Raw genomic sequence first — 12,692 nt, 5'->3', positions numbered from 1 at the left:
GCATTAACTACAAAGATCCTGGACTTCTGAGAATAACTCCTTATGAACAAACAAACAAACAAAAAGGAGGAAAACAACAAAACAACAAATCAAATAAAATAGAATAAATTAAAAATCCCTACAAATGCAGGAGAGACAGCAGCCAGAAGGTTCCAGACGAGCCGTGCCCACCCCAACCTTCATTGACTGCTGTGTCTACATCTGAGTCTCCCCTTAAATCATTGCAGTGCTCATTTCTCCTCCACACGCCTGCGGGACATCCATCCCTGTTGCACAAAATAAATGCTCTCCCCCTCGCGCACTGCACGCGGGGGGAGAGGGAGATACTCACAGCTTTCCAGCTGCATGATACAAGTCTGCACGTCCATGGGGAAATTCTTCAGGTCCATCGGACATGCCAGAATCAGTGTTATTCTGTTGACAGGAGGCAACAGATATCAGCAATACACACACACACACTCACACACACACACCACTGTGCAGCCTCTTTACTGCCTGTTTAGAGCTCTCATATTAAAAATGGATTGGCTTTTCACAGGTTAGATAGCAAGCATAGAGAAAAAAATAAATATTTATTTTTTTTAGGGTAGTTGTGAGCTCTGCTCCCATCTTAGAGTTCGCTATGGATCCATATTTATTGTGTTGAACAATAAAGCCCTGTCTGCCGTGTAAACTGACACACACATCATCCAGAGAAAGAGCTGGAGAGCATAGCTGCCTTTTTCACTTACTGAGGTCGGAGATAGCATCGCTGTGGCAGCGGTAACAGTTATTTACCAGCAATTTTCCGACCAGGCGGTGCACAAGAGCCACAGCGGTCTGAGCTCACAAGCAGAGACCGGTTCAATCTGAGAGGTTTATTTGATGGTGTCAAGTGTAGGGAATGTGCTTAACCTGTTTTCTTCCAACTCAAAAGCTATTTATTGCGATCCCATCTAACAGGGGAGTGCCCAACGGTGTAATATTACCCTGAAAAGATATAAGACAAGCAACAAACCTATAGGGGACTGTGGAGGAGGGCGGTATACTTGAGCCAACATTAAGTTGTTATAACAGGGCCATAGCAAGCTATGTAGTTTTTAAACTACTGAGGGACACAAATATTTTTTAGATTTTTTTCAAATGATAAATGCTAATTTGAGTTAAAGACCGCGTGTGGGGGGGGGGGGGGGTTTGGGTAAAGCAGTAATGCAGTAATGGTGGGATGTACTGTTGTTTTTAGTTGAATCGTAACTGACAGTGCAACACTTAATTGATCGGTGGTATGACAGTAGCAGAGTCTAAGGGACAGGTTCCATCACCTTATGCTGTAGAGCACATTGCCGTTTTTTGAGATCCTCAGCAGCTTGTTGTCGGTCGTGACCTCATGGAAATTGGCTCCCTTCTCGTTGGCAAAGAACAGATCAGGTTTCCAGATGGAGTCCAACATAGAGGGGTCAAGGTCGAGGGAGTCATCGGGATATTCGCTGTAGGCCAGACGGGGGTCATTCCATTGCTGTCTCAGGAAAATGTTCACTCTGTAGTCCTGAAGTTGACACGAAAAAGCACAACTGTCAGGACTGTCATATTAGACCACTGGGCACCAGGTGGATTTAGTGCAGAAATCAGTGGCAAAATTTTTAAGAAAAAATATTGTGAGAGGCATGGTGTCCACCCCCGGAAAAAAATAGTGAATGATCATCATCTCTATTTTTAAAAAAAATGTATTCTATATAGCATGTATCCTTATATGCTATATAGTACTCTTTTATCCTTTTTGAAGGTTTTGTTTCTGCTGGCTACAAACCGTACCAGCCAAAGAACAGGAGTAAATGGTCTTCTCCCTTTTTCCCCATTTTACATTAGATAATTGCTATTTGCTCACATACTGCAGCAAATGGGGTCTCTGCAAAAATAGCCACCCTTAACGTTGTGGCATTTCAGCTAAACACGCAGCCGTAATTGTCAATTCCTCCTGATGCAGGCGTGCAGTTGTTTCATTCCAGGAAGATCGTTAAATTGTCTGGGTAGTAATGTACCTTGGGATGACTTATCAGCACAGCGAAAATATGGTGGGTGACCTTTAAAATGGCAATCAGCCACAACATTCAAGGACGTTTTCCAGCAATTATCCTAATGCAAGGTGACCCATTTAACCAATGAATTTCAAAATGTTTTGATAGAATGCAGTAGCTTGGGCCAGGTCATTATGTTTGCCATTCAGAGCAAATGATATCTGGTGTGCACAGAACTATCGATTTTGATGATTGAATAGCTTTAATTAAGAGCCAGCGCCACAACTGGCTACTGTGAATTAACTAGATTACAGGGCTGTTACCATGAGCACAAATGGTTTTTAGGTTACTTCTCACCTATTATGAAAACACATCTGCTATGCTGGGTTACGGAGTGCTGAATCACGAACACTGCAAAAATGCCATGGGATTATGCCTTGTACGGCAGAGCAATGCCTAGCTCATTTATCATATGTTTTCTAGAGTCAAAGTAGGGACCAAGCTAAAAGACGTCTTAAGGAAGAAAAAAAAAACCTCCCCCTGCAAAGTCACTGCTATTTTGAACCATCGTCTGATCTGGCAAAAACAAGCGTGCAGTGCCAGAGGTTCATCAGCAAGAGCGAATACTGGGATTGAAATAACACCTCTATCTGGGTAAGATTTCTCCAGGCATCCAGGACTGATTTATGACAACTGCCCACACATAATGTGATTCAAGCCCTGGGCCAAACTCCATCCTGACTATGACATATTAAAAAAAAAAAAGACAGAAAGGAAAAAAGAAAAAGTTTCCTTCATTCGCATGACTCCAGCATAACCAAGTCAGCTCGCAAATGACAGCCCTCTGAATTTATGCGCCCACTCCTCGAAAAAGAAAATGAAACAGCCGGGTGAGCTAATTAAATAGCCAAGCGAACTCCCCCAGCGCCTCGTACCTTTTGAGAAGGGTAAACAATTAGGCCAACACAGGGGCCGAAGGGACCCGCGGATACACACAGCGGGGCCGAAGTCGTGGGATCATTACCACATGAGACAGTTATCCGCAGCCCTATATGCGCTAAAGATTTATCGATGCCATCCTATCTAGTGCTCAAGCTCTCTCTCTCTTTTGCTCTCTCTTCACCCTGTCTTTCCTTCTCTCTCCATCTTCCCCTCTTCCTCTCCTGCCCCCCCCCCTCCCCCAACCCTCCCCGCCTTCTTCCTCACTCCATCCCTGTCTTTTTCTGCTTGTCGTCCAAGTGAACGAGAGCACGAGCAACTCGGATCAATTCCACCGCTTGTGGAGGAGAAAAAGCCTGGAAAATGTAGCATTTGTTCTGCATGAGAGGATTCTGCAGTCTGCAGCCATTTTTTTCCCCCCTCCACAGCTCCAGTGACTTGGTGCAGGCCAGCCTCTGAGATCAGGGGCCTTTACCCCCCCCCCCCCCTCCCCAACAACCCCCAACACATATCACTTCCCCCCCCTTTTATTCACTGTGTTTAGTGCATCTGGGGGCTCTTAAATGTTAGTCGCCGAACACACTTTGTGGGAAGAGAAGAGAAGCAAAAGGAGGGGAAAACATAGGTGTGAAGGGCCGCTCCAGCTGAGGCTTCTGTATTCTCTCCACACCTTGTTTGTCGGGAAAGCTGGAGAAGCAAGAGGCTGCGCTTTGCTCCGCTTTGCTGCTACCATGAGCAGTGTGACCTGACCGCGCAGAGCCCTGCCACTGTACGTTTGCGTCAAAAGGCCCGTGTCAGGCTGCACGCGAGCAGAAGAGCGACAACTCCAGGACACAGGAGGAGGCTGGTTAGGAATTCTATTTAATGATAAATGTTTGAGCCATCACTCCATTTTTTGATACAGATATTTTTTTCCATTCCAATGTTGAGAATTACATTTAATGACAATGTTCAGACTTGTACACTTCTCCTTTCCCCCGCTCTTTAATAGCCACTATCACTGATTGCAGATTTGACTAGTGGAAGAGAAATGGGCGATACAATTCTATTTAATTGGCAGAAAAAAATGACTGATTGGACTTACCATTGTGGTCTCGGCAATGGACCCAAAGCTGTTAATAAAAATGTTGCATGTTACGTTGACAGGTGGACCTGTGGGAAAAAGAGGAGAGAAAGTGTAAAAATGACCACTCGAGTACTGATAGTAAAATCGAGGCTCCTGCACGAGTGGAGAGGATCAGCCTTTAATAGTCACTTACCTGCTGATTGCCAATATCCCAAGAGCTACTGAGAGCCCTCTGTTCAAGCACAAGAGTTTGTGAATCACAACGCTATCTGCCTGAATGAGTCAGAGTGGATTATTGGCACAAATCTCCTTTTTAACACACACACACACACACACACATATTCACAGACATACACACACATTTATAGACACATACACACACACACACTCATCCTCATGCACGCAAGTGTTTTTATCTTAAATTATGTGATGGCGCTGGTCAAAAGAGAATGTTTACAGATAGCAGGTAGCAGAGTCAAGGTTATATTAAATAATTCTATATTGGAGTGACTCTCTCTCCAAAAGCCATATTACCCAAGAGTGCAGGCATAAATGTCATTACATCACGACAAGAGTTGACTCTCAATGAAGTCAGAGTGGGTTGTGAGGCCATTATGGTCTCGGGAGGACATAAAACGCACAGCATACTGAGTATTATTCTCCGCAACCTTGGATAAGACACTCAGACGAAAAAGATGCTATGTGCATTAAAACATACAGAACTATATTTTATCAAATATGACACACACATACATCTAACAATAGTTTATGAAACGTATGACAACCCTAAGATGTCTATGATACAACACCAAATCAACCAGCAAATCTATTTGCAGAAAAAATAGTAAGCAAAAACAACAACAACAAAATAAATGAGTCTTATCCTAAACTGTAATAAAATGTGGTCTGACATCTATACGTGAATATACATCCAATATGTCTGCCTGATTAATCTACCTATGCAGGCATTCAAGCCAGATGTCAGGGTAGAAAATGGCTAAACTGACACCGAGCAAAAGATTGAATGAAATGTAATAAGGTGAGCGAAATTGAATTGGTGAATTAGGGCACGCTACCCATGGCTGCATCATCATATGACACAACATTAAAATGAGCCCTGAAGAAAATGGTGCTTTTGAAATTCAACGTTTGTCATTACTGAGGAAATAAGGCAAATTGCATCAAAATGAATTGCACATAACCTTGATACGAATCCTACCAGCCAATTGTGTGTGTGTGTGTAAAAACGTTTAAAAAAATAAACGTGGTAATAGTGAATAATAAAGGAAGGCATAGTGGTTGAGGTATTTTTAAATGAATATGGTGCGAGGTAAGATTTAAGCACATCTACAGGTCGTTGCAGTGGAATGAGTTTGCAGTTCGATGGCTGGCTTTTCTCAGCCCAATAATGTTCTGGCTTTCCTTCCAGAGGCGAAACACTAAGTGGGTAAAATAATTTGTCTTTTCTTGACGTTCTTTGCGGTGTGTGTGACGCAGGACCGCAGCAAGCTAGCTAATGTCCTCTCTCACTTCCTTGGACTCTCTTTCACTCTCACTCACTCTCTTTGTTTCTTTCTCTCTCTTCTCTGTCTCCCACTCCTCTCGTTCTCCCTCTGTCGTTTTTCTGTCTCTATCTTTCTTCTGTCGCTTCATTGAAACTCCTTTTTCTCTCATCATCCCTCTGTTAAAGTCTTTCCCCACTCTCTCTCTCTTCCCTCTGTCTCAGTCTTCTCCTGTGGTCCTCACTCCCGTGTTTCTGTGTTTTTATATTGTGTGACTGTGTCGATGTCAGTACGTGTTCATGCCTGTATGCATGGGTGTGATGGGCTCTATGAGTTAGGCAGATGTGTGTGTGTGTGTGTGTGTGTGTGTGTGTGTCTGTGTGTGTGAGGGGGGGGGGGGGGGGACCTCAGTAGACCTCATTAACTGTCAGACCCAGGGTGACTCATAGGAGAGAGTGATTTGCCACACTTGCTGCCAAGTAATCTGGAGCTCACAAATACCACAGTCGAGAGAGGACAACAAACACAATGACAGGAGCAGCAGTGACACAGTCAGGCTCTATTATAATAATGCATTTTTCCTAGCAACATTAGTTACAATAACTAAATAACTAACTATGAAGAGGAGCCATGATACCCTTAGTATGTAGGTATGTTTGCTATAAAACTTTCTAATTGTCTAATGTGCTAGCCTTTGGCATGACAGTGATGTGGAGGCTGAAGAATGACAGATGATTATGCCCTCCAGGCAAATCATTACAAACACGTGAATATTTTCAGTAGCACATGTATGCAAAGGGGCATCCAGAAATGCTTGCACAACACAGGACTGTGTGGTTGCCTTCTGATTCAATACCTAGATTTTTTAACATTAAAAAGTCACCCCCAAAATACAACTCAGTTTTAAAGTCCTTCATACTCTCATTAACCTAATCAAATTGATATTAACCAGTCAAGCAGCACTGTTTGTCTCTTTACAACCCATTCATTATGTGATCAATCAGTACCACAACCCCGAAATAATGAGGAAAGAAAATTAAAAGGGAAATTTAAAGTCGTCTTCCGCACCAGGGCAGAACAAGACCAAGGCAAGATTTACAAGCACAGACACCAGGCACTCAAGCTGTCTGGCACATTGAGGAAGGTGACGAAAATGTAGGGGCCAAATAAAAATAATAATAAAAAATGTAATGATATTGGCCATGCTTGAAATCGAGCTAGTCTCAGCAAAAAAAAAAAATCACAATGGCTTTGAGGCATTAAATATTTATGTCGCCCATCCGGCACCTATAAGGTGTTGCCAAGGCTGTTTTAGACTTTTATTGAACTAATAGATATTCTACATGGGCTTTGGGATGTGCAGTGAGTTAAAAGAAAATTTCACCTTGAAAATTACGAGTTGTGCAAGTTAACACCTTTACTTTCCCTCATCCCTCAATCTCTCCACCAGACTGACTTTTCCCTGCAAGAATTGGTACAGTGATTTTACAGGGTAACAGACAGGGACAGCAGTTGAAGGGCTTCTCTGAAACAGCTATTTGGAGCACGAACGTCCTGAAAACCACAGAAAAATTGAGTCCATGTGGAGCGTTTGTTCATTTTTTTTCTTTTTCTTTTTAATGCAGTGTCATTGTTGTGCTGACACCAGGTGCAAGGGTTCCATCTCATCTCAACCCTTGAGATAGAGGCCGAAGCCGGCACAGTAGCTAAGTGCTTCTGCTCGGCAAAACAAATAAATCAGCCTGCATCTTTTCAATAGCCTCAGCAGGCAGAGCCTGCCATCATGACGAGATGGCATAACGAGATGGCATTTTCATACGCTCCTCACATCCACGATACTCTGGAATTATGTTAAGCAGCTGTAAAATTGAGTTTTCAGAAGTGGAGGGAAAAAGTGGAGGAAATGGCAGGGAAAAAAACACAGAAGAAGAACAAGAGAAGAAGACAGTCAGGGACAGAGTGAGAACAGACTGATCAATTTGTTTAGGGCACAAATACTCAACACATGTATTGCAGCCATCATTCCTTAAACACACATAAACACACACTTCCGTTTTATGGGGGACACAAGTTATGGCAAAAAAATAGTCTGGTGCACAGAGAGCAGAGAAAGGTTATTAATCCACATATGCTTCACATTTAGCTCAGGGCGTTTCTCACCATTAGGGGTACATTTGTTTTAAAAATTCATTACGGATGCACAGGTAGGAGTACCCGGGATAGTGACAGCTCGTTGCATTCACAGAGAGCTAGTGAGCGAGTAGAGAGAGAGAGAGAGAGCTGCAGAGTTTGCTGTGTCACCTGCCTATAAGTAATGACATCCCAGTAAATCACTGAAATCCTTTCCTGCCCATGAGGCAGAGGCTGACTGATGGGCGAACATGACAGCCTTGGAGAAGAGCGACTTCAGAGGGGCATAAATCAATAGTGGGGGCATGGCTTCAGACAGAGGGGCGCAGGGACCAGGGCTTGATTATATTGGATTACTTGGGGTAGACAGTTTGAACTAAATTGAAGTGGGTTCATCCCCATGTTGAAATATGACTGAATACTAAGAAAGAAGTGTACTTCAGTGTACTTCAAGAGAGTGTCTTCAGTGAAACCACTTTGGGGAGGTGACAGTGTGGGGAAAAAGCAAGGGTTACAATTCAGATTGAATTCTAATCAATAAAGTTGGTTTCACAGTATTTTCACCAATGGAAGTGAATTCACATTAAACCGCCCCATGTGGCCTGACTTAAGAGGACATTAGGCTAATTCTATTCTTGAATTTATTCAAAAATGATATTTGCCCTGGCTGTACTTCAGATAATATTATAAGAAGAAACTTAATGTTGCAATGAGACAGAGAAAACCATGGTGCCATGAATTGGGATTGAAACAAGTTAGGGTGTCCTTTTTATCAACACGCATTATGTCATATTACACAAATCTATTGTCATACTTTCCTCTTATGTGTGAGATGAAGCTTAAGGAGAGTGAGATTTGAATAAACAAACAGCCTACATGTTGTTGCAGTGAAATGGGCAAAGACCAGCTCATCAAATAAAACAGAGCCAACATTTCCCTCTCCAAATTGCAGACATTCTCGATTCTCTGCTTTAGGGCAAACAGACTTTTGAAAGCATGTCAGATGAAAAAAGGTTAGCCGCAGTAAATTTTTTCAGAGCTAATGGTAATGGACGTTCTTACAAACAGAACAATATTTTTTTCCCACTCAATTATGTGAGCTTTATGTGTTTTATTCAGTGGTAATGCCCGATTTTATTCAACATATTGGTGTGCGCCAATGGCATGGCTTGATCTTGATCTTCTCACTATTACATAATTCTCAGTTGCATATAGGCTATATAGCCAGTAGCAAAGATCTGCTATAATGTGAAAAGCAGCATTATTCATCTAAAGTACTGTAAATGCATCGGGAATCAGTGAGCATTGTAGGTTTGCGGAGGCTGATTTAAGACAGTGGAAGTGAACTTTGTTCATTTTCACAGAGTGAAAGTCATGGTCATTGTGTTCTGTTTAGCCTCTCTGAGACTGTGCTGTCGACCGGCAATAGCCAATTTCGCAGCCTGCGGTTTGAGTGATGCTGCTCTAGTCCAGTGGCTTGCCTCAGTACATTTCTCTCCAGGCTGTAACACACCAAACTCTGACCAAATACATACTAAATGAGAAAATAGTAAAGTGAGTTAGTGAGATGAATTGTAAAGCTAGTTTAGAGTAAAATAATAAAAATAAAAAAAACACAGCAACAAAATAAACTCAATACAAAATACATAAAATCTGTGTTGGGCCAAAGGTTTGAATTTAACCCATTACTATACAAGCCAACCAAGTACATTTTACAGCTTCCCAAATCCTTCAAACATTATGTTTCGTCAAAACATTCTATGCTGTTGTCAATCTATCACTACGTATGTAGCAGCAGCAGCAGCAGTAGCAGCAGGAATCTTTTATCTCGAAGCGTACCCTTAGAAACAACGACAATCTTTCATCTCTGCAAACAGCTTATGCTCTGGTGATGAGCGATAAACAAAAATTCGGAATCAACACGAGGCAGCAGTAGCACCTGCACTCGGCAAGGCGGTCTTAAAGCATGGGGCTCATTTAGAAACAGCAGCACGGCAACAGTGACAAACAGCTCGGAGGCCTGCATTAGTCAACATAAAGCCAGCGTGTCTTGGGGTGAGCGGTGTGTGTGGTGTGCTGAGCACTCCTTAATAAAGCTAAATAACACCCCTCTCATAACAATCTATGGCTGGGGCCGGTCCTGCAAGGACTGCTCAGGGGTATGCTGAATGGGCCGTCCTGCCCCATCGCTCAAAATGACCACGTCGGCCCGCACGTGGACACTCAGACCACACACTGACCACCGAGGGAGAGTTAGCACTCGGACTTGCTCTGCAAGATTATGCTACAGTCATGCATTTAGATGACGGTGTGGGGGAGGCTTGAGTTTGTTTGTCTTTCTTTTTTTGCATTTTGCATTTTGGAAACTCTTTGTTATGTATTAGATCATGGTATGCAAATGTATTATGTCTTCCCGTTTGAGTGACCAATGGAACTTCACTTCATGTTATGGCAAAAGAGAATGCACTTGTATGCATCGAGGGTCCAGACTATGTACTGTATTCTCCGCCTCCAGACATATTTGATTTGCCCATATGTCGTTGCTTTCCACAACAACAGGAAATGAAAATCAATCACTGCAGGCTACGAGCATGACAGAATATATTGTGAATCAGCCAGGCTTCCTCTGCATCAAGTAATGCCTTGAATATTTAACAATGCTAAACCACTGGACCTTCTGTGGAGAGGGTCTCAAGAACCACATTCAAACAGCATATTCAAATACCTCTGCTTCTACAAGACAGCTTCTACAAGACAGTTTAAATCACTCTACACACAAAAAAACCAAACAAACACCGTCCCTGAACCTACATTTGGTGCAAATTTGACAGCAAATCTAGCACACATGTTCATTTTAAAGCAAACAAAAAAAAACTGAATTGAGCATCAACATTCCATGACAGCGGCATCTGTGGCCATAAAATGCATCTGCTTGTTTGTAACAACGGCTCATTCCCTGCCATCAAAACACTGACTTACACGCATAAAACAGATTGGAATTACTCTCATTGTCAATAAGAGTGTTTTCACAGAAAGGCACACGGTCTGTACAATTGTCCCACATGCTCTTGATGTAAAATATGTCAGTGCTTGAGTACACCTACATTGTCCTTTTCAGATAAACAAATGGGCAATCACTTTTCTGCCCTACGCGGAAGGTCCAGCCTCATATTGTTAAAACGTCTATGCCATGCGTCATGAAAGGCATTCTTCTTCTCACGTCACGTCATAACTTTGTGTCTGATTATTTTCATTTTTCACAGAAAAATGCTTGCTTTGTTACTCACTCAGACACAACAACATAACGTCTGCAACACACTATAACATCACAACACTCAAACGCAGTGCATCTCTCTTTTCTGTTAGTAGTCAGTGCATGAGTAACTTGCATATTCCTGGATGAATGAAAGAGAAAGTACCTTTCTTATGAGTACCATCCGGTTTGGGGCCATGTGGGTCTAATGAAAAAAAGATCAGGATTAAACACAGTTCTAACAGCAACGTGATTTATGTTGTTATTTTCTTTGCGGAAACAACAACAAAAAATAAGAAAGAAGAAGAAGAAGAAAGAAGAAGAGAGGAATATGAAAGAGTAATATATTTATAGCTATTATCAAAAACACATGGAAAAAAGCACGGCTCAATTATCTAAATATTACTGGCCAACACTGGAGGGTCGTGTTTGGCAGGGGGTCAAGACTGAGGGGGCCAACATACTTGAGGCAAGAGCAGGTGAGGATGCAGTAGTTTAGTGCTAACGCCGAAGCGGGGAGGGAGAGGAGATGCACAGTGATGGGGGGAGGAGGAGGAGGAGGGGGGTGCAATGCAAATCTCTTCACAGGAGGCAGAGGTGGGTTAGCAAAATGCACTACGAGATGCAATTCACCGGAGAGAGACAGAGTGAGAGAGAGAGAGACAGAGTGAGAGAGGAGAGAGACATAGAAAAAAAGGAAGGAAGAAACAGAGGGAAGGAGAAAGCAAAGACTACATGTCATACTGGCTTCATTTAGATACGTTTGCAATTTTTTTAGCAGGAAATCTATAAATATGTATAAACTCCACAAATTGATTTTCTTTTTTATATAGCCTATTGGCAACAGGTTGTTTAAATTGAGAGATGCAAATTGTCTGAATATGTGCCTTGAAAGAGTTCAGATGGCAGCTCTTTTTTCTTCTACGCGGTTATACACATAAATACAGTGTGTGTATAAATATAAGAGTAATGGTAACAGGCTAGAGAGCAAAAGCATTAGCGATGATGTGACTACAGAACATTCATCCTTTGACAGACAAGAAAACTATTTATGTCTTCTTCTTAAGTAAATGAGTGAATGTTGGCAAATGAAATTAAATGTAAAAAAAAGTCACACGGTCCAAAACAAAATGATAACATCTTAATCTGGTAAATATATAGCACTGTTGAAGATAATTAGCCTGATGCTAGTTAGCCAGTGGAGTTGCTATCCCAGACTGCTGCCCCTTACCTCATAACCATTGGCCATGTGTGACCGTGACTTTTTCAAAGACAAACACAGAAGCTTCCATTCTGGATTTGTGTCTGCCTGCCCCTTACCCCCCCGCCAAAACATCATTGATTTGACACTTGAAGCAATCGCTGCAGTGAACTGTTTTCCCTGGTCACTGAGCACCGAAAGATTCGCCCGGAACTGTAAATGTCAGAGGGTGGCACAATGACAGCACTAAAGATTGGCCTCACACCAATCAATGTTTAGCCTAGCCATAGCTCTAGAGAGACCGCGATAATACCTGGCTTTGGAAATGGTGAACTAATGTTTTCTGCTTGACACCAGCTATGCCAAGGGAGTTCCTGGTGGCTCTATATGAGGATTACCATCAGATGTTTCAAGTTTCCGTGTGATGTGACATGGAAATCTCCTTTAAAAAATGATGGGACATAAATATGAACTTCAAGTCACCACAGTGTTTAAGCTGCCTGGTGTGTGTGTGTGTGTGTGTGTGTGTGTATGTGTGTGTGTGTGTGTGTGTGTGTGTGAGAGAGAGAAGGAGAGAGAGAGTCTGTCTGATGTGTGCATGTCTTTT

At 42.4% G+C, this 12,692-nt stretch overlaps 1 protein-coding gene across 3 annotated transcripts in view; it reads right to left on the bottom strand.

The window, feature by feature from the left end:
- The window catches only part of glra1 (glycine receptor, alpha 1), a 43,808-nt gene that overhangs the window by 18,956 nt on the left and 12,160 nt on the right, over positions 1-12,692 (bottom strand). The window contains exons 3-6 of one of the 3 annotated variants that reach the window (XM_042074813.1): positions 11,051-11,089; positions 4,018-4,085; positions 1,302-1,525; positions 332-414 (exon numbers count right to left, since the gene is read on the bottom strand). In XM_042074813.1, the coding sequence (XP_041930747.1) occupies positions 332-414; positions 1,302-1,525; positions 4,018-4,085; positions 11,051-11,089 (414 nt within the window). Of the gene's footprint in view, positions 1-331; positions 415-1,301; positions 1,526-4,017; positions 4,086-6,885; positions 6,891-11,050; positions 11,090-12,692 lie in introns of those variants that run through there. The other 2 variants (XM_042074815.1, XM_042074814.1) reach the window with 2 other exon arrangements.

This window comes from Alosa sapidissima, chromosome 20 (genome assembly GCF_018492685.1).
Source record: "Alosa sapidissima isolate fAloSap1 chromosome 20, fAloSap1.pri, whole genome shotgun sequence".
Classification (NCBI taxonomy): domain Eukaryota; kingdom Metazoa; phylum Chordata; class Actinopteri; order Clupeiformes; family Clupeidae; genus Alosa; species Alosa sapidissima.
Note: the sequence above shows the minus strand (reverse complement) of the source record. Positions and strands in the feature narration are given on the sequence as shown.